General features: G+C 37.6%; 1 protein-coding gene, 1 long non-coding RNA gene and 1 other non-coding gene across 4 annotated transcripts in view; 2 read left to right on the top strand and 1 right to left on the bottom strand.

Annotated features, from left to right (window-relative positions):
* Positions 1-7402: 7402 nt before the first annotated feature.
* Positions 7403-22921, bottom strand: part of LOC120423131 (cyclic nucleotide-gated cation channel subunit A) — a 308588-nt gene continuing 293069 nt past the window's right edge. For both annotated transcript variants that reach the window (XM_052708887.1, XM_039586812.2), the window contains one exon: positions 7403-10178. In XM_052708887.1, the coding sequence (XP_052564847.1) occupies positions 9944-10178 (235 nt within the window). In that variant the 3' untranslated portion in view covers positions 7403-9943. The remainder of the gene's footprint in view (positions 10179-22921) is intronic.
* Positions 18569-19639, top strand: LOC120423135 (uncharacterized). Its single transcript, XR_005606204.2, has 3 exons — positions 18569-18743; positions 18797-19051; positions 19108-19639. It is a non-coding gene; the product is annotated as an uncharacterized LOC120423135 (long non-coding RNA).
* On the top strand, positions 19958-20029 carry Trnaw-cca (transfer RNA tryptophan (anticodon CCA)). Its single transcript has one exon. It is a non-coding gene; the product is annotated as a tRNA-Trp (tRNA).

Genomic DNA, 22921 nt, shown 5'->3' with positions numbered 1-22921 from the left:
ATGATTTGTTTATTTGTGATTGTTGCACTTGATCTTTATTATTATAACCTTTGAGAGCGGGAGGTATCAAGTTATAGAACAAATGAATCAAAGCATGTATTTGAGCTGAAAAATTATTTGACAGATGGAGTATTATTGATATCGCGAAGATCGACAGCCAGAGAGTCGACTGTATGATGCAGAAAAAGGCTTAAACAGCTGTCCCAATTTGCCCCATGTATCTCAATTCACTCCAGATGATGGTAATAGAAGAAGTCATTATGCATTATTTGGGTCCAGTCTATACAACTATACAATGTTGGCAGCCGATCAATAAAAAGTTTATGGAAATCTAAAAAATGATTTGGTATCTTCAGAAAAATTGCAGATTTTTCAGAAAAAAATAAACTGCATTTTTAAGAAAATGACAAACTTTTATTTCTCATTTTTGCCTTCCTCACTGAGGGAAGGCAATAAAATCACTCGAAAATTGAACTTGCTCAATACACTTCTTAGATATACCTTCACGTATACATATCGACTCAGAATCATTTTCTGAGCAAATGTCTGTGGGGATGTGTGTAGACATGATTTTCTTTCCACACGCATATCTCAAAACTGGCTGATTTGATTTTGGCCGGGTTTGCCTTTTTATGACCGCTTTGGGTCCAGTAAGACCCTATTCATAGTTGTTAAGTTTAGTGAAGTATTTTAAAAGTTATGTTATGGAAAAGTTTTTAGTAGATACAAAAAAGGGTGATTTTTTACATAACCACAAAAGGCCGGGTCTTTTTGTTTACTTGCGAGAGTTGCGCCAGATGCGAAACGCCCGGTTGACACATTGCTTCAAATGAGAGTCTGCATGTTTTCTAGAAAAATTTGCATAAGGTATTTTTTTTATTCATAAACTTATTTTCATCAGGTCTTTTTCGGTGTTGGCACCTGGTTTGGACCGAGTCTTCTTAATAAGCCTTAAGACCGTAAACAATGCAAATTTGGATTAGGACAACTAAGGAGTTTTTATAACTTTGTAAATGTGAGGAAGGCACCAACCACCTAATGGTGGATTAAGAAACGTTTTTTATCATATGTTGGCATCTTTTGAACTATAATCATTTGGAATAAGGATGATTTTGAAGCCACCAAAGTTCTTGTTTTTTGTTGTAAAATTTGATTTATTTTACCTGTATTATAAACAAGCTTGATCATCTCTAAATATATTTATATTTTTAACACTTATGCCAATATTTTCCGAGTTTACAGCCTCTAAAAAAGCAAGCAGGGAAAATTTAAATTTCTGAACATCACAATAATGAATATGCCGGATACACATTGCCCGGATACAAATTTGAGCATAAAAAAGTGCTAAACATAGAGTATTCCATTAACAAGTTTTTTATTTTCTAATAGGCTCCCAACATAATTTTTTCAATCCTCTGCTATATTAAACCATTACATTTCAAAACATTTTAGAATCAATTACATTGTTAAGATGAGTTTTCGTTCAATATAAGCAAAGATATGCCCAATTTCCCAAAATAGTTACATTCTCAAAAATTTCTTGATTTGCTTACCTTTCACATGATGAACACTGCCTACTGAGAGAATTTTTATGATGACAATATTTTATCGAAACGTGAAATTATTGTCAGGTTTTGACAAAATTCATGGAGATTTTTCTATAGTATTCATTAAAAAAACTCAGTAAGCAGTGTCCATCATGTGAGAAATTATTAAATCCAGAAATTTTTGAAATTCATTTATTATTTTAGGAAATTGAGCATATCTTAGCTTATATTGAACTAAAACCAATACTTTTTTTATGGAATTTGTTCAGAAAACTATTCTCTACAATGTAATTGATTCTAAAATGTTTTAAATTGTAATGGCAGAGGATTGAAATAGTAGTTTATGCAACAAGTTGCAAAAGAGGATTTTTTCAGCACGAGTCGTACATTTATCCAACGAGGTTCACCGAGTTGGATAAATACGAAGAGTGCTGAAAAAATCAAGTTTTGCAACGAGTTACATACAACATTTTTTGCAATTCCGAAAATCACCCATTGAGTGAAATTTTAAGTCAAATTTTCATGTATTTTGTCAATAAATCGTTTAAATCAAAAAAATGTTGAAAAGTGTTACTTTTCGAAACAAGTGCTGAAAAGTTCAACTTTTCAGCACCCATTTCAGTGCTGAAAAGTAGAACTTTTCAGAATTTATTTTGAAAAGTGTTGCTATTCGATTCTGTTATTTTTGGTACAGAAAAGTAGGCTATTTCGTCGTTCAAGAATGACAGGAAAAGTAAGTTGTTTCACGACGGAATTGCAAAAAAATAATTTCGGGAACCTTTTGGATAATAAACAGCTCATTAATTAAATAATCTATGTATTGGATTGTTTAATGCTCTAATTTGTATCCGGGATGTATTTTCATGACAAATTGTACAAAGAAAAGATTTATATTCGGTCGTATTGGGATTTCCAGCTTGGATTTTGGGGTAATTTCAAAGAAAGCTAGAAATCCGGAAAATTTGACTCGAAACCTTTTATTGGATGTCAAATATTGGTCAAATATAGTTAATTTGAGTCCCCCAAGGCAAATTCATAAGAAATTTGATGGATATCAACTTGAATGTACCGGTTTTTAGTGACTTTACTGAAGAAATATCCCATAAAATCGAAAAAAAAATCTGCGGAAAAAAAGTTGCTCTAGACCCCCCGACGAAATATTTCGGTATAACCCGCAAATTGTCGGGAAAGAGCCCTTCTTTCACGGTGCTAAATCTCAGACATACCGATTTATTTTATCTTTAGTTTGTTCTACAAAAAACACCGTGTGTAACTTAAAGTTTCTGGAAACCTGCAATATTGCCGAAGACTCCAAATCGACCAGAAAATCCTTTCTCGTTTTTTGAATATTTTTACAGCCGCCAAAATTGTATAAAGACTAATATTAACGAACTTATGATGCAAAATGTGTCTTTGGTCATAGAGAAAGAACCCACAAATTTCAAGCTAAATTTAGAAAAAAATACTATCGTTGTTTGAAGTATCAGATAATTGCTTTACATTAACACCAATTTGCATCATTTCCGACTACGGTACGAAAGTTAAAAATCCGATGAAAATGATTTTCATGAAATCGTCATCAATTTTTTTTTCTTTGGTATCGTATGTTTTTCAATATGGCGAAAATAAAAATACATTTTTTTCATAATTTTCATCTTTATTTCTTCTCAAGACCGTTTGTTCTCACTTTCGTTTGTTGTTGTTTTTTTTTCCTTACTAACTTACTTATTTGTTTGGTTTTTATTATATTTTCCATCTCTTAAAATTGATCTCTCGCGGTTAAATGCTCCTTAGTTAACTGCATCATAAACAATCGTAAATACCTAGATTGATTTCTGTTTTGTTTGTTCTTGTTATAACTGTCTTGCACCACTCATCTCTACTCTACACAATTTGCTCGCACCGATTTTGAGTAGCTTGTTTTTTTTTTGTTTTGTTTAAAATGTATATAAATAGATGACTTTTCATAGCTCTACCGGCTGTTGCGTCTGTTGTTCTGTTTGTTCCATTGTTTAGTTTTACAAATAACACTTTTTTATTTTCCTGTTGCACACCATTCTACGCACTGTGTCTCAGAGAACAATAATATATGCTCGATTGAGTTAGTTGTTTATTGTTTGCACCATATTGACAATCAATATTTGTTTCGTTTTTTTCCTCGGCTGCTTTTGGCTGTTTTTATTTGAGGGGATTTTAGGTCGCAAAAAATGTATAATAAGACTTACTTAAAGGTTGTTTAAACGTTTCTCTTGCTAGTTTGTTTTTAAAGATGTGAGAAATGCAACTGCCTAACCAGTAGTAGTACAATTTAATGGGGTTAACCTTTCTGCAACATTTGTGGAACAAGGAGATGTACGTAGGTTATGTTATAGAAAAAGATTCGCTGTTTGGTATAGTTAGGTGCTATCAACGATAAGTATTTTCTTTTTAGTAATAAACGTTACTGGGTATAGCATGTTTTTTGGGTTTGTATTAAGTTAACAACAGTTTTTTCTAACACTAGTTACCGCTTGGAACAGGATACAAATTTGTGCCTTTTTTACTGCCCTCTGCCTTGGAAAGGGAATTTACATCAAAACTCGTTGAAACTTAAAACGGGATGAATGCTTACCGTAAACTGGGGTCAATCGGGACACATGGGGCGAATTGGGACAGCAGTTTTAACCATGTTGGAGCACAATATTTAGATTTTTCTGGTTTGTTTCGGTTAGAACAGACTCAGGCCAACAAAATGTGTACATCCATTTCCAAATTTAAAAGCTTAAAGTGCTCTAAAAACTGCTGTCCCTATTCAGACTGTAGTCCCGATTCGCCCCAGATTACGGTACGTGCAAATGTGTGTACGTGTGTGTATGGATGTGTCGCTAACAAGAATGCTAATTTGGGTTACTTTTGATTTTCTTCTCTCCGATTAACGCTATCAATTGTTGTCAAAAGATATGTATTCGATTCAATTCAATTCATTCAAGTGAGGCTGCGCGGAAAACTGAAAGCGACTTTTTGCTGCTCCAAAAAGGGACACCAAGTTAAGCTATTGTCGTAAATAAGATCGTGCGTGTATCGTTACGGGATCATACAAAGTACTGTACAGAGAGATCACCCCAAACCGGCGAGCTCAGCCACGTGGCGTTTCCAAATCACTGGAATCGCAATCTGGCTGAGCCGTCGCCTTTGAGGAAAGTGAGTTATTTTGTTGTTGTTTTTCTTACAGTGGAAAGGAGAATTCAAATGTTCGTGATACTTGTAATGAGTACATCCTACTTATCCTGTTACTTTTTTGTTTTGTTTAGGTTCCCTAGTCAGAACGATTCTTAGCGCTAAGTTAACATGTCATACTTGTTCGTGAATAATGCTCTTTGCGCCCAACGGCAGCTCTAACAACTAATATACCTTTTTAAAACTAGTACAAACTTATGGTAATCATCTTTGCTCGTTACGCGTTACCCGTTACGCATCCATTTTTTTTTGCCACCAGTTTCAATTGATTTTCACAAGAGTTTTAGTTTAATTTTTGTTCAAACAAACGTGGGCGCTGGAACTAGGATTAGTTAAGTGTGTTCCAGGTTTCCTAAACTTATTTATGTCACCTTATCACAATGAGTAAGTATAAAAAAATGAAAAATTCATTCGAGGCACGTCAGTACACTTGTGTAATTTCTTGTTACGCAAACTGGCTCAACTGGCTTTCAACCCACAAACTGATTCGCTAGGGACACTTTGGACGGTGGTAGTTGATGGAAATTATAGATATTCAAAGCCGATGACATCAAGAAAACGAAAGGACAGTTTAGTGACAGACAACATTCAGGGACGTAGTGCCTCTGGCCAGCAGGAATACGTTTTGCTAACATTTTCTTCATTTGTTTTATTATGCTTTGTTTGATAGTTCTACCGTAACAGCCACTCGATGAGCTTGGAGTTAAATTGATTGATTTTTTATTTTCGTTTTGTCTGGTTGGTGTGTTTGGGGTTTTAAGTTTGACAAATAACAAATGAAGCAAATATTTATCACATTTAAAAATCACATATAAATTTTAAAAAAATATCTGAAATATATCGTCAACCACGTCTATTTTAATGATTTTCGTAAAAAAATGTATTGTTTTCGAATCTTTCTTAATTATATTTAAAAAATGCAACTAGAAAACATTAACAAAATGACGAGGTTCAAAGCAACAAAAAAAAACTATTTAAAAAACAGATATTTCTAATATTTTCGGGTTTTTGCTAGAAGGGCTACCCAGCCAAAGAAAACAAATCTGGCGAATGAATCTTTCAAAACTTCAAAATTTAAATATAAATACAAGTCAAACTAGCTGAAAACTGATTCAGATTCATTTAACATATTTTGGATTTTTGTGAAAAGGCCCTTTCAGGTTCCATAGAAATGTTTTTATTCATTTTTTTACTTGAGCATCGGTTTAATCGTACAAATATATTTTTCAGTTTAGAGCAGGGGTGCCCAACCTTTTGGCCCTGCGGGCCAGATCTGATTTTTCTGAAGCAGTGGCGGGCCGGAACTTATATTTGATAAATATTGAAAAAGTAAACACATTTTTTTTCAATTTTCTTATGATTGGGTTCTTTTACTAGTGTTGCAAATATGATTCATATATCTTGATTTTAAGAATGAAAAACAAAGATAACATTTAAAAATGTGTTTATTTGTATAGATATTGTTTTTGACGATTGCAATTAAATCCTTGATATTTTTTTATAAATAAAAGACATTCAAATTTCAATGATCGTTGCAATTTTTTTAAGTTTTTGATATTTTTTTTAATATTTTTAAAATATTTGCAGCGATCTATTTTCAGTATGAATAATTTGATTTTTAAGTTTTTTTTTAAAAAAACTTTCTCACTTAAAAGTTGTTCTGGAAAAATACATTAGTTTTGCTTACTTATTTATTTAAAAAAAGAAAATAGAAAAAAAAACTTCAATTTGAAGTAAACACAGTTAAAACTGAAAGAAATAACATTTAGTCTCTTTTTGTAAATTTTAAGACAACAATCCAATTTTTATTATAAATTTCACAATTTTACGAAATGGATAATTTTGTTTTCCTGCACAATTTGTCAGTTAAAAAATATCAGTATAAAAATTATAAGAATTAAATTCAAACATGAAGAATGTTCTTATAATATGTAAAAATTTGATCTCAAGCTTATTTTTTTAACTCTGACAATAATTTTATTTATTTAATACTTCATAAACAGCGTTATGGGCCGGTCAAAGAACTATTTTGAAAGACCGTTGCGGGCCGGATGAAACGGCTTCACGGGCCGGATCCGGCCCGCGGGCCGGACGTTGGGCAGGCCTGGTTTAGAGTTAAGGGTCCTGATTTTCGGTTCAAAGATCAGAAATCACTCACTCATCGCCGAGCGAATCTTTGCCGACTGGAGCTCGCAACCAGTCGCGAGCGAACACTACACTCAGGCTGCCAGCGACTTGCTCAATCGCTTCTCCCAGCGACACAAATACTTCGTGAATTTCTTTGCCCACTCCGTCCGTCGACCCGAGTCACACACGAATACGTTCAGAGAGGAGAGAATCTAACAACATACCAGCTCGGCGCTCTTTTGGCTTGCACTACCACAGTTTGCCGTAAATATTTAAATTTGGAAATGGCTTATAAAAAATTGTGTAAATTTGGAAGGTGTAATTTTAGAAGGCTGAATATTACCTCTTTTATGATGTAATTTTACCTTAATTTAGTCTGAAAAAGCGACATTACACCAGAATAGTGGTAAAATTACACATTTTCATAGGTAAAATTACACACATTTTTTCTGAAATAAAAGATGTACCCCTTCCCAGATGTAATATTACCATTATTATTTTTTTCTGTGTACCAACAAAATTGCAAAACATTTTTGATAACATAGATTTTAAGCAGTTTAATAACTGAGTAAAACAAAGCCGATCGCAAACTATTTCGACTCAGCGACTGAGCGACATAACGCAATCGGTCTCTCTGAACCATTCGCTGTACTACCCGATTGAAGTGAGAGGGAGAGCAAAGAGAGAGTATTCTGTAACGATTGGTGTGGAAGCGACAAACGGTAGGAAACGGTCAGAGCAGTTTTTTGTCGCTTTCAATTTGTGGTCGCGAGTGAATGAGTCGTTTTGGAGCAATCAGGACCCTTGGTTTAAGTTTTAAAGTTTTAAATTTCGACAAGTTCAACATTATAAAATTTTACATGGCAATTCGACAATTTATCAAAAAGGCTTTCAATAGGCGAGTATTTGTAACCATGTTTGAAGATGTTTTGCCTTCATTATGAACGAGCTCAAAAGGCTGTACGTGATATTCAAAAAGATCTCAAAATGCTTGTTTAACAATAATTATTCAACTCTTCTTGGACTATTCGTTCCAAAAGACCATGGTGAATCATTGTAAAATATAAATCGCTGAAAGGCCCTAATGCTTTAAACGCGATTTTTGATTAAAATGAAAAATAAATGTTGAATGTTTATTGAGATTCTTTGGATCTAATCGAATTAAAATAACTCAAGGTATTGATTTCATTAAACTCTATCGCAGTATTTCACAGCAAGGTCATTCTCCGCCAACTCACACAGCAGTTGCCCCGACCCCTCTTCGATTTGCGTGAAACTTTGTCCTTAGGCGTAACTTTTGCCCCTGATCACGAATCCGAGGTCCATTTCTTGATATCTCGTGACGGAGGGACGGTACGACCCCTTCAATTTTTGAGCATGCGAAAAAAGACATGTTTTTCAATAATTTGCAGCCTGAAATGGTGATGAGATGGATTTTTGGTTTCAAAAGGACTTTCATGTAAAATTGAACGCCCGATTTGATGGCGTACTCAAAATTCCGGAAAAAACGTATTTTTCATCGAAAAAAACACTTAAAAAGTTTAAAAACCCTGCCATTTTTCGTTACTTAACTGAATTTTTTTTTGAACTTGTTATTTTAAGGGAAATTTATGTACTTTTTGGATCTAGAAGAGTAATTTTTTTCATTTAGGACAAACATTTTCATTTTAAAAACGTAAAACCACGAAAACTTATGATGATTACAAGCAAACTCGTTATGTTTATATATCAAAATGTTTGTAATTATCTGCTCTACAACTTTTTAGAACATTATTACACTTCAAAAAATAACCCTGCAAAGTTAGAAAAAAAATATTTGAAATGAAAAATTTTGCTCTAAAAGAAAAAATTACCCTTCTGGGTTAATGTAGATCTGAAAAGTGAATTAAGTTTCCCTTAAAATGACATGTTCCATTATTTTTTACAGTTGAGTAACGGAAAATGGCAGAGTTTTTCAAACTTTTTAAGTGTTTTTTTTCAATGAAAAATACGTTTTTTCGAAATTTTGAGTACGCGTCCAATTTTACATAAAGTCCCTTTGACACCAAAATTCCATCTCATCACCATTTCAGGCTGCAAATTATTGAAAAACATGTCTTTTTTCGCATGTTCAAAAATTGAAGGGGTCGTACCGTCCCTCCGTCACGAGATATAAAAAAATGGACCTCGGAAGAGGGGTCTAAGCAACTTTTCCCGATTTCGTGTGAGTTGGTAGAGAATTACCCAGCATAGAGTTGATCTACAACATCGCTTTTTGATTAGATTACCTAACCATTTAATAAAGTTTGAGTTAATTAAAACCTGGAATTTTCAAACCCAGTTTCATCTGCACCACCACAAAAACCATACAATTACATTAGGAATAATCGTTACGCAAAATGCAGTCAATTAAATAAGAGTCAATTAACACAAATGCTAATCTTCATTGTCAGCAAATCCGCTTTTCACTGATCCCTCGGTTAGTTAACAACAACAAAAAAAACTTGGTAATAAAATAACATACACCAACACGTCCCGAATCGATTTGCGTTCTAAACACAAACCATTATCCCCTCCACATTTAGGGGATAACACAGAGTTGACACGTAACATATTTCTGCCTAACTTTTCCGCGCCGCCATCGTCCCAAGTGTCCCCACCGTCAAATCCCAATTCTAGGATTCCCTTTCGTGAGTTGAGAATAGTTTTTTCGCTTTCCGCATGTTCTCCTGTGGGTGTTGAGGAAGAAATAGTTGACATTCACGGCACACACATCATCGCCCTAAGCTTCGATATAAATATTCGTGCAATGATGGACCAATTTCATGCACCACCGCCACCACCACCGCCTTCACCTCCTTCCCCGTCACCACGTGGAGGACCACGTGCAACGTGCAAAATGCTTCGTAGTGTTCGCCATTGCTGCTGGAACTCGTCACGTCCCGGGATTGCCCGGATTCTTTTGGTTCTCCGGGTGCATCTTGGCTGCTGCTGGTTCCGGGCCACGGGTTGGCCACGTGGTCGGGCGGGAGGTGCTGCTGCCTCTGCCTCTGCAAGTGGAGGCGAATGCATATTCATAACGTGTTTTGCTTGCTGGCCATCGTCGCCGTCGCCGAGGACGTGGAGTGCGATTTGCGTCGGTGGTTGCTCTGGGCTGACCTCGAATGCTGCTGCCGGCTGGTTCCGTTGCCAGATGCCGATAGAACGGGAGATCTCGCATCGCCATCAACGCCAGGGTTGTTGTTGTTGTTGTTGTTGCTGTTGGAGTGGTGATGATTTGAACGGCGTTTAGGAGACGTCACCGATCGGCTGTGGAGGTGGTGGGAGAGTTGAAAGAAAAGAGGAAATGAATACGGATAGAAAATATGAAAATGGTGGGTATTTTTCCATCGAGGGGAAATGTAGGTTAGCAATGTGAATGCATATCGTTTTGAGCACGGCAAGGAAACCATTGCAATACATGCATAAGAGCATTCGGAAATGCTGAAAATTGTTTTGGGTAAAGTGAGGAGTTGAGGAATCTAATTTCGCAATCAATAACACTTTGGGACTCCATATGAGTCCTTTGAGAATACATTTTGTATGAGATATTTTGCTAGATTTGATAGTCAAATGATTGTAGACGTTGGGCCCAGAGGAAGACGCGGATTATTAATAAAACACATCACTGGCGGCTAATAACTTTTATTGCCGCCACCACTCGCGTGTCCGACCGCGGTACACTCTGATTGTCACTAACTAACTCTTCTCATCTCTAGACGTCAACCATAGTTGATCTGTCAGCCAGTGTTGACCAGGGTTAGATTCCTACATCCCTCTCTTCCTTGAAAATGATAGATACTTCACAATTGATAATTTAACAGTTTAGCAAACTAGATTGTCCTCATAATTGCCCTGATCTGAACACACGAGTGGATTTATTTTTAATCTAGTATTTGTTGATAACAATAGTATTATAATCTTATATCTTTTGCTGAGTCAAACGAGCATTTATGTTTACAGTATAATCTCTTGTCACGTCCTTTGAACTTTGAACTAAGCCATTACACTCAATGAAGTTTTGTCCTTTCACTCTCCTTTCTTAGCTGTTCAATTTAATTGTTGCTCCGTCACATTTATTAATCTTGTAATTGTAAATCCATAATTCACTACAGTTAACCGCTATCCAATCGATCCAGTACTACCTCCTCCTTCACTTAAAACAATTTAATTTAAAGTTAATAGAATGCTAAGCGTTTCCCTATTTTCCTATAATTTGAGCAAATTTAATCAATAAATTTATGAGTCTAAAATCTTGTACGCAGCATTTGTCAGATAGTATTTTTTTTAAAAGATTCCAATGCAAATAATATTAGATTTTATAAGACACCTGTTTCAGCCTCTTTCTAAAAAATGACTTGTTTTTTTTTGTTCCCTTTGTTTTGAGTCCGGTAGATTTGAATGAATAAAGATAATCCTCAACTATCGTTTCACAATTCTATATCTTAAAACAATAACAGTCGCTCAAATAAGTTGTTTGCGGAAACAAGCTGGAGCAGTTCTTTGCGCTGCAAGAGCTGATGGGAAAGTACCTATGCCCTGCAGTTAAAGTCTTAGCCTTAATTAACTAACTAACAATTTTTTTTCTGTGATATAAACTTAAGCTTTCCTATCCTTTTTCTTCTCCCCTAGCAAAAGTAGCAGTTGTTTTAAACAGTTTTATCTGCTCTCGCTTAATTTATTGAAATTACTGAACTTATTTCGTCCAATGATTGTATCTGAATTATTTTGTAGCTGTAAGTATCTCCAAAACTCTGCATTTTGTAATTAGTTAGGCAAAATGTATTATGATAAATGCAACTAATAAACATGAATTGAATATAAATTATTTCTCATTCATTGTCTTATGGAGTTACCGATTATTAACAATTTCACGGTGCCTATCAATCAGAGCCCCCTGCATCAATACTCCTTCACACATTCCCCAGCATTTAATCAACCCCATAAAGCAGCGTCTCCAAAATTACTTACCACAACACCTAACTATTTGTACAATCAAATTATAACGGAATTGGGTCCGTCAACCTGACAATTCTGGAATACGAAGACAACTTCGCACCCCCAAACAGAACCCTATCTTGCAACCATCCTCCTTCAAATCTTAAGGACATCCCTTAGTTCATCAGCAGTCTCCAGGTGAGCCGCCAGTCAACTCGGCTCCGGGCCGCACACACTCCGTCCAGGTCGGCACCCCGCCCGCCTGGCTCTCTTGCCATGCGCACGACCCAAAGGATCCGATAAACCCAGGTGACTCTCTGAAAACCCGGTTTGCCGTTGAGCTGCATTAGCTCGTGGTTCATCCTTCCCCTCTGTGTGTTGTTCACGCGGAATTCGGCCTAACGCAGTAAGACCTCTCCGAACGAACTACGTGTGCTGGCAAAACCTCCTCCTCCTGTGACCTGTTGCTAATGAAACTCAGTAATAAAAAAAGTATTTTGTAGGTTTAATCACTGATTGTGTTATAGTATTTAAGAGCAGGTTAAAGTTTGGCTTTACAACTTCTACATTATTAGAACACAATATCTTGCCTCTTGCATACGTTTGATGAGTACATAACCTTAACGAATTAAAACAAACCTTCCACTTTAACGTTCCCAGATCTTTTATGGCCCCTATTGTAAGATTCTGCTCGCACCTAGGAGTCTGAAGGCTTGAATGGGAAGAGCACCCAAACCTCTTTTTACTCCTTCCACCCACGGATTCGATCTGACGATCTTTGGATTGCAAGGCCAGCCGCCGACCAGCGACTCTACCGGAGCAGGTTTGGTTTGGTGTGTTGTTTGTTCGTATATCAGGGAGACGACTTCTACGCCTGGAATTACTCTACGGCCTAACAACAACTAAGGGCTAAGACCAGCGTTTTACTCCCCATCCGAATGGAAGTCAATAGAAGATGGGAAACGAACCCCTGATCATCCGCTTACAACGCGAACAGCGTAACCATTCGACCACGCCTGCACCCAAACGAATTACCAAATACCCTAAACTTTCCTGTTACTTTTCAATCATTTCAACTGTTAACTTGTGCAAAAATGATCCCTAATGGCACTACTGAACTTCCTTAAAAATATCCTCGTAGTTTGTACCTTGAATTCCTAACTTTAACAGTAACTGTTACTTACGACAATGTTACAATGTTGACGAATACAAATCTTTCTAACTTCACCTTTCGATGATCATACACAAGCCTGCAGCCCCTACCCCAGGCCTAAATATTAACAAGCCATCTATACGCTAGGCAGAGCGAAAATCCAGAAGCCACCTCTTCATCATGCTTCCGTGTAATTATCCGCAAGCCATCTCTCCCCCAGGTATGAGTGGACAATCACAAGCCTTTTCTCCCCCAGGCCTTACAGCAGATATTCACAAGCCATCTCTCCACCAGGCATGAGTGAACATCCACCAGCCTCCTCTTCACCAGGCTTCCATGTAATCATCCACAAGCCATCTCTCCACCAGGCATGAGTGGACAATCACAAGCCTCTTCTCCCCCAGGCCTTACAGCAGATATTCACGAGCCATCTCTCCACCAGGCATGAGTGAACATCCACCAGCCTCTCAACGGCACTAAGCCATCCCCCGGCACTAAGCCAACCCCCGGCACTAAGCCAACCTCCGGCACTAAGCCAACCCTCGGCACTAAGCCAACCTCCGGCACTAAGCCAACCCCCGGCACTAAGCCAACCTCCGGCACTAAGCCAACCCCCGGCACTAAGCCAACCCCCGGCACTTAGCCAACCCCCGGCACTAAGCCATCCCCCGGCACTAAGCCAACCCTCGGCACTAAGCCAACCTTCGGCACTAAGCCAACCCTCGGCACTAAGCCATCCCCCGGCACTAAGCCATCCCCCGGCACTAAGCCAACCTCCGGCACTAAGCCAACCCCCGGCACTAAGCCAACCCCCGGCACTAAGCCAACCTCCGGCACTAAGCCATCCCCCGGCACTAAGCCATCCACCTTCGACACTAAGCCATCCATCTTTTTAGAACAAGATCACCAGATATCAGCTGCACTGAAGAATCAACTGTATCGTTGCTTCAAATCAGCCGTACGATTTGTACACAACCTTCGCCGACGTGATACCACAGCAGCTGTCCGCAACTCTGTCCTTGGAATTGACTTGCCATCGAAATACCGCCTAAGGATCTGCAGTTTCATTAGACAAGCCGACTACGACAACCTACCAGACTACATCCATCAACACCTGCAACACAGTCAGCAGCAGCGAACCCGCTGCTTCATCATCCCTAGACACACCACTTCAAGCGGAAAAAGTGTCCTGGTTCACGGAGCTACCTGCTGGAACTCTTTACCAATCGATTCTACTTAATTTTAGTTTAACGAATAGTTAAAGTACTCAGTTTGTATGGATTATTTCTATCAATTATATTGTTCCTACATTTACTTCCTTGACCTGATAAAAAAGTTGTTAACTAACAGGTTATCGTTATAAATAAACGCACAAATTACAATTACCTAAGTACACGCGTGCAAAAACAGTTCACAAGGGCTGTCAAATTTCTAACCTTAGAACCGAGTCAGTTTCAGATTGAACTGAATTAAGCGCTGAACTGAAATGCGGCAACCATGCCTAACCAGCTTCCAAACGAATGTACCAATAGAAACGCTCTTTGAATTATGCCCACAAGATTCCAATCACTTCAACCGACTACCAACTGTTTTCCATTTTGCGAGTGAAGAAATGAATCAAAATACCAGATTAACCTGTCGTCTTGTCTCTAGTGACCCTATTTGAATGAAATAAGGTCAAGACAACTTTCCTCTGACCGACTGGCATTCTCGATTGCGAGATTCCTACTCGAAACTAGGTTACCGAAAGCTTGATCGTTGAGGCAATTGCAAACCCTATTTTTACACCTTAGCTTCCATTCCATTCGAACTGATGACCTTTGGAGTCCAACTGCCTACTTGCGACTCCACCAAAACAGGACCCAGGGAAACGTCTCCTACCCCTGGACTGAGCTAACAACCTAACCTCTTTGTTAGACTGGGGCCGACATTTACTTCCCCATCCGACGGAAGGTGTGATCAGACAAATCACGTCTCGAAAAATGCCACCGGGACCTTCTGGGATCGAACTCAAGCCGACTGAGTGAGAGGAATCTACGCTTACTCCACACCACGTGTCCCGGCTCCTCTGACCTTTATAACACAAAAAAAAAGATGCTATTTAAAACTTAAATTACGGCCGTTTGTTATCCAAAACGAAGACTTTTAAGAGGACCCAAAACTGAGTACAAAACTGAAAATCAAGTCAAACCTAACTGACCCTCTTTAGCCGTGTAACTATGTAAACAAATGCACAATGTGTATATTTTTCATTCAACTGCCACCGCTTACGTGTACACGCATACACTCTTACTGCTTTCACAATCTCACGCACCCGCTTACATACTTACAGATTGTTGTTCTTATAATTCCTCCTCCACCTCTTCACAAAAATTACCGTACACTACCTTAGATTTCCTGAGACACTTCCACTTTCACTGGATATTTTCTCCTCGTCGCCAATGTAGACGTTGGGCCCAGAGGAAGACGCGGATTATTAATAAAACACATCACTGGCGGCTAATAACTTTTATTGCCGCCACCACTCGCGTGTCCGACCGCGGTACACTCTGATTGTCACTAACTAACTCTTCTCATCTCTAGACGTCAACCATAGTTGATCTGTCAGCCAGTGTTGACCAGGGTTAGATTCCTACAATGATGAAATAGTAGTTTATGCAACATGTTGCAAAAAGAAGACTTTTTTTTTTTTAAACGAGTCGTACCCTACAAACCCCGAGTAGGCCGTGAGGAATCGGCTCCCCTCCCACTAACATTTGCACACAAGATTCTCTGTAATTACGCTTAGCTTTAAGAAAAATGTAATTACAAAAGCCGACTCGGTCCTAACCAGATCTAAGTACCGAAAAGCACCTAATAAAAATAATGTTATGAAAAAACAAACACGAATCGTACATTTATCCAACGAGTTGGATAAATACACCGAGTGCTTGAAAAATCAAGTTTTGCAGCGAGTTCAATACAAAATATTTTCCAATTCAGAAAAAAACACCGTTTGAAGTAAGTCAATATTTTTTTTTTAAATCAAGACTAACATTTCAAAATGGCCAAACATTCAATGTTACACCCTTTTGAAATGTTAGTCTTGATTTAAAAAATTTAAAATAATGTTATCGAAAAGATCTTAAAATGTCGCGAATATTTCATATTTTAACATTGAAAATTGGACCATTAGTTGCTGAGATATCGACATTAGAAAATTGTGTATTTTTTTGGGTGAGACTTAGAAAACATCAATTTTCCTGTTTTTAAATCTTTGCATGGAAATATCTCAGCAACTAACGTTTGTATCAACAAAGTTCAAAAAAGCAGAATATAGAGAATTTTCTCAGCTTTTCAAATATATTTTGGGGCAAACATGAGCACTAATTCAAAAAAAGTTACCTAAAAATGGCTATAACTTGAAAACGGTGCACTTTATCAAAATTTCACTAGAGTACTTTTTGATTGCAAATTCGATTTTACATCGAAAAATTAAGTTGAAAATTTTTTGCGACCAATATTTCAATTTTTTGAAAAAATCAGTATTGATTCAAAAATTCATAACTCGGTCAAAGAATTTTTGCTCATACTGGAAATTTCTGAAAAGTTGGCATTTGATGTCTTCTTAAACATATCAGAAATAAAAAATAAATAAAAATAGTGTTTTTTTGCAAATCAAGTTTTAGTGACAAAAAGTGAAATTAAAAATCACCATTTTTTTACCTTGTATCATTTTTTTAAGTGTAGTCTTTATCCATACCTACAACCAAATCGATCAAAAAATTCCTTCAAAAGATACAGATTTTAAAACTTTCACACATCATTTTTGTATGGACAGCTGCCAAATTTGTATGGAAAATTATATGTACAAACTAATGATGCAAAATGGCTGTTTTGGGCATACCGAAGACACCAAAAAAGTTTCAGCCGGATCAAAAAATACAAAAATTAAAATTAATAAAAAAAAGACCAATTTCGTAGAGAGTTGCTCTGGGGAAAATCGCAAAAATGTATGCAGAAAAACATCGTATTAGTATTTGTCAGCCAGATGGCGCGGGTCTTGCTTAAAATTGTCCAAGAGTGAGATTCTTGTGGGAAATTTAATTTCTCATAACTTTGCCAAATGGTGCAAAACGATCCGAGTTGATCCTGATTTTTGGTGATTTTACTAGTGAAAAGTATTTTCTTATATACTTCCTATATAACTCGTTTATACTTTCAAGTATATAATCCGATTTCTTTTCATCGCATTGCTAATAACTCATCAGTATCAACTCGGATCTTCTTGCACCCTTGGACAAAGTTGTGGGAAATTCAATTTCGTATGAGAATCTCACACTTGGGCAATTTTGGGCGAGACCTGGGGCACCTGCTGCGAAAATCCTGAAGCGATGTTTTCCCCATACATTTTCGCGATTTTCCCCATATAAACTTCAACGATAAAAAGCGATGCCTTAACCTTAACCGATTTGGCTCCAAATTGGCACAGTTACTTATTTTTGCCTAAAGAATCAAATCAGGGGGTATCTCTTGAGATTTTCCAAAATTTTCTTTTTTTCTTGTCACCCTACTAAGCATTCAGTTGTTCATATTTTTATCAACCAAATTTGAATATCCAGGTCAAAATATGTATACTTCTTTTTCTATTTCGGGATAACCAGGACACATTTTAAAAAAAAACCTAGATACGGGAATTCCCGGTTTTGGAAAAGTCCCGGGAATTTCACCCCGGGATTGACGCACTTATCGAAAATGATGAGTTAAAGTTTTGGCCAAACAAAAACACACACACATAAATAAAAACATTTGATATAATTTAGTTTCATTATTGCTTTTGTGACATTTTATAGTTATTTATTTGTAGAAAATGTATCTTAGGATCTGTAAATCAAATTGTTCAAAAAGCTGCCTTGTATTTAATAACGTGCAAACCTTGTAATAACTTAATGTTTCTGTTTCTGACCAAAGTCGAGCAGGGCTGAAAAAAAGTATAACAATAAAAATTACGAGCCGTGACTTCAACATTTGAATGAAACAATTATCTTTTTTAAGACTTATACACCTGTGGGACCATCCACAAACCACGTGAACACTTTTTTGAAAATTTAAACCCCCCCCCCCCCTCAATCGTGGACAATCTACACAAATAAAATCTTTTTTGTATGGAGCGGTGACAATCGCCGATTGAAGAGAGGACGTTTATTTTAAAATATTGTGTAACTTTGCAGGGTTATTTTTTTAGAGTGTAACAATATTCTGCAAAGTTGTAGAAAATTGATATATAAACATCAAGGGTTTGCTTTTAACCATAGGGAGTTATCGTGATTTTACGAACATATGTTTTGAAAAAGTTGGTCGTCACTGATTATGGTCGTTCAAGGTCATCTGCGACAGACACGAACGACGAAACAAAGAGAAACAAAAAAAAACTGGATTTTATTGCGCAATTCTCACTAACTTGGACTTCGCACTAAATTATTGCTATCGATCGCACTATTGCGACTTGACAAACTGGCTTGGGAAATTTTATTTTTCTCAAAAAATGATCAAAGCGAGCCGATGTTGTACACCTGTCTGTTGCGACGGAGCGCGTACGAAGCAGCCCCCTGTTCAACGTCATTCGTCTTTGTTTGTGTTGCTTTGTCAGGTGCCCGTGCTGTCGCTTGGCAAGAATCAGAAGTTGTAAACAAACTGAAGCAAGCGGGAGCACGGGCGCAGCTGGGAACGAGAATCCGTTCCAGCTGTGAAAAGACACCGAAGTTGTGAGTAAATTGTATCTTGTGAACTTTATTTGTTATTAATTAAGGAAATATAGCTTTTTAGCGTACGGAAAATGGAAGGAAGTTTCATTTCGTTCAGCTCAGAAAACTGGTGCCCGTCACTCTTCAGCCGCTCGTTTCAACACCTGTCAATCGCAATTTTATAGAGCGAATGTCCAGTTTGGTGGAAACTGCGACTGGAAATGTAAATAAACAACTGCTGGTTGCCTAGTTTTTGGAAATTTTGTTGTCAAAAGTGTGAGAGAAAAGTGCGGGCAAAATCCAAGTTACAGTGCAAGGATCAATACAAGGTTTGGAAGTTTTGACTTGTTTTATGTGCAATTTTTTTTTTCATTGTTTTTTCCAGGGGTCAACTTTGGCTTTTTTTTCCAACAGTTCCTTTGTTCATGTAAAAATAAGTATGCAGTATTTTTTTTGTGATATTACAGACTAAGTAAAAGTAAGCGCATTTTTTTACAACTTAATTGATAATAGTAATTCTATAGCCAACAATGTAGAGAACCAGCAAAAATTCAAAAAGTTTACTTTTAAATTATTTTGACGAACAACAAATAAATCACTTGTAAGTTATTTGGACGAATAAGCCAAATACTTTCAAAATCAAACATAAGCTAAATCAAATAAATGCTAATTGAAATACTTAAAAAAAAACATGAAGCAATAGAAGATTTTTTTTCCGAAGAGCAAATGTTGCTCAAAACCTCCTAGAAATACAAAAAAAAAATGGGCAAATCATAAATTAAACTTTTGATGCAAAAAAATTTACTATAAAGAATAAATTTAGGAATATTATTTATCAAACTACATGAATCAAACGTAAATCTCATAAATCAACAATTTTACCGTCAATTTGTATGATCTGAAATTCAGCAATGCAGTTCATCACAACTTATTTACACGCGTTAGACAGTTGATTGCCGGTGCGTACGATCACAACTAGACGGCTCTAGTTTAGTTGATCGATATTTTTTTGGGTAAAAATGTTCGATTGTCTGTGACAATACTGACCAAACTGCAGTCAACCTCAGTAACGATCAAGAATCGCTCATCGGAACCACAAATGACGCTTAATTCAATTATCATCGCGCGCGCGTTTACTTCGCTTTCCGCAACGTTATTTTTATCAGTGATTTGTTCGTTGTTCGTTCAAACAACAAGTAAACGCCACTGGACAGTCCAGCTAATTGGCTCTGTATGACTCCGTGGCGCAACGGTAGCGCGTCTGACTCCAGATCAGAAGGTTGCGTGTTCAAATCACGTCGGGGTCAAAATCAGATTCTTTTTTTTTTTGAAGGATTTATGCTTGATTCTTCCTTTTGGTCATTTGGTCTTTGGTTTTTTTAGCCCTAAGTTAACTCAAAAAAATATTTAAGAAGACTTTGGAACGATATTTTATGACCAAGAAATTTCCTCTAACAAGATACAAAAAACCTTAATGGATTATATCCATTACCAGCTGAAAACGCTCCCCAAAGTGGGACTTGTGCCAACAAAGAGCAAAGTATTGGGCACTCGGATGACCCAGATCCCGTCCAGAGCCCTAAACTGTGGCTTTTGCTGCACCATCATTACTCACAAAGGCAAAGCTTTTTTTTTGCTGGCAAACCCTAAAGTTGGACCCACTTTCCGACTGCGCATTTGAGCGATATCGCTTACAATTTAATTCCGTCAAAGTGCTGTAAGAAAATGAAGCGTCAGAATAATAACGAGTGAACATTTGATTCAAAAATTATATTTTGGCTCACGTTTGACGCTTTTTAAGATTTATGATCACAGTTTTCTTTTTTGATATAAATTACGTTTCTGTTAAATTTAAAAATTACGTTTACTTATTTTAACAGAGATTGAATTCCGAAGAATTCTTCCTTCGAAAATCAATCTACCTTAAAGCAGTGATAACAAATTCTTTCCAAAACGTAAAGTAAACAATCCACGTTCATCTCACCACCCATTGTGCGCTCACTTTTCTTTAAGATGATCGATTTCATTTATCTGGAGAATTCGTTTTAGCCCCCCACTCCGAGGGGGAGAAATCCAATGAATCCTATGAATATCATCGAACATCTCCCTGCAGGAGATAGCACGCAATGGCTGTGCTGATTGCCACCGCACGAGGAGGAGAATTTCACAGAACTTCAGGGGCAGGTGCAAATTTGGTATTCAGAGCGGAACGTCAACAGCATAAATCTGTGTGGCAGCGGGAGCATAGCTTTCTTTCGTTTTTTTATTAGACAGAGAAAAAGTGGGTCGAGTTCCAGTGAGGTTTTTTTTTATTGAGTTTTCTCTCTTAACACTATGCAAACACAATTCAGAATGGTTATCAGTTGGCATTAAAATCAGGAAAAATAGTCTTCATTGAGGTTGTTCTGTATTAGTTGGGGAAGAATAGCTTCTACCGAACACGTGGCTTTTCATACGGTTTATAATTAATCACATTGAGTAGAATTTCCAAGAGACGATTCTCACACGATGCTTGAACTAAAATAAAGCCAAGTATAATGACGATCAGGAATAACTTCATTGCGGATGGCTTGAAGGTTGCAGAAGTACTAAACAGGCGTTTGTACAATAACAGTTGGGAAACGTTTTTTTACAATGAAGATGATTGTATCGAAAATAATATACACTCAGAGGTAAGTTATAAGTAGCAGCAAAGATATAAGTTTGGCAAAAAAAAATGAAATAAAATTTCAACGAAGAAATAAATTTTGTCATACAACTTTCATTACATAAAAATACCGAAATAGACTTAATAATAACGATCACTTACTTACTTTTCATATTTCTTAATTGTGACTTGAAATTACATAAAAGTTTGCAAAAAGTTTGTTTTTATTTATTGAACATGATTTTTGCATCCATTAACCCCTCGGTAATTTCGGTTTGTTTTGGTTTTTTGACGTTTGTCTGCTTTTTAACTGGGCTACGGCCCAGTTATCGAGCGCCCAGTTAAAAAGCAGCCAAGGGGAAATATACCCATTTTAAGCCTAATAAGCGGTCCTGTTTGAATGATGCTGGATAATCTAGAGTGTTCCTTGAAATTTACTAAAACCAAGTACACCAGCGAGTAGAGCAACTTTTTGTGAACATTTCTGTTTATTTTCACTTTTATTAAAAGTTATGCTATTCCTTTTGCAAGCATTAAAAAAAAATATTTCCCAAATGCATTCTAATCAGTCGAGTGCATTGGTTCTTTTTTCTTCCAGCGCTCTTTTGGGTCTGCTTAGTGCTGCCAAAATTGATGAAATTTTAAGCGAACACTCACAAAAATAAGCATTTATAGAGAAAATTTGTAGTGTGCGTGCGTACTAACGCGGTGTTGTACTTCGGCCGGTCCGTCGAATTTACTCGCGAATCCGTGGTTATCCGGTTTACCGCGACGTGAAGTTCCCGTCAGCAGGTGTTGGAACCTATAGTGAAGCGGTGCAAAACAAAATCCGCGTCCAGCGATCGCGAAATCGCCAATATTTCGCACGAAAAATTGGTCGATCTTGCGGTTCAGATCTGGCCAAACAAGTAAACAATAAAGTGCTCCCCGGCAACAAGAAGCTCGTCGTCGTCGTCGTCGTCTTCGTTCCTTCGCATCGCGGTAGTGTTGTGTGATCGTACCGTCGTCGTCACGAACGGTCTGCGTGTGGTGTTGCTTGGAAGTGTGGAAGAGTTTTGGAAGGCGCACAGTGGGTCGGAGTGAAATAGTAGTGCGACAAAAAAATCGGCAAAAAGTTTTTTATTGTAAAAATTAAAAAGAAAATTAAAGGGAAAGTGAACGCAAGTGACCGTTGCGTACGTGCACCAAAGCCCCCCCCCCCCCTCCGCATCCTGTTTTTGGGCGGCTGTACCCCAGGTTAGGGGCGGCCCAAAACAACGTGGGGTTTCGACTCCCTTTCCCCGTGAGCGGCTGTTCCCAGGTTAGGGGCGGCTCTGAAGAGGTGAGCGAACCCCCCCCCCCCCCCATTTCGAGCGTCTGTTCCCCAGGTTAGGGGCGGCTCGAAGAAACTGGTGTCTGGCTCCATAGTCGAGGTAAGCGTCTGTTCTCCATGTTAGGGGCGGCTTACAGCGGATAGAGTTCAGACCCCCCCCCCCCTCGAGCGGCTGTTCCCCAGGTTAGGGGCGGCTCGAAACAGCGTCTGTTCCCCAGGTTAGGGGCGGCTGATTAACAG

This window comes from Culex pipiens, chromosome 2 (assembly GCF_016801865.2).
Source record: "Culex pipiens pallens isolate TS chromosome 2, TS_CPP_V2, whole genome shotgun sequence".
NCBI lineage: Eukaryota > Metazoa > Arthropoda > Insecta > Diptera > Culicidae > Culex > Culex pipiens.
The sequence above is the reverse complement of the archived record's forward strand: the minus strand, read 5'-3'. Positions and strand labels throughout refer to the sequence as shown.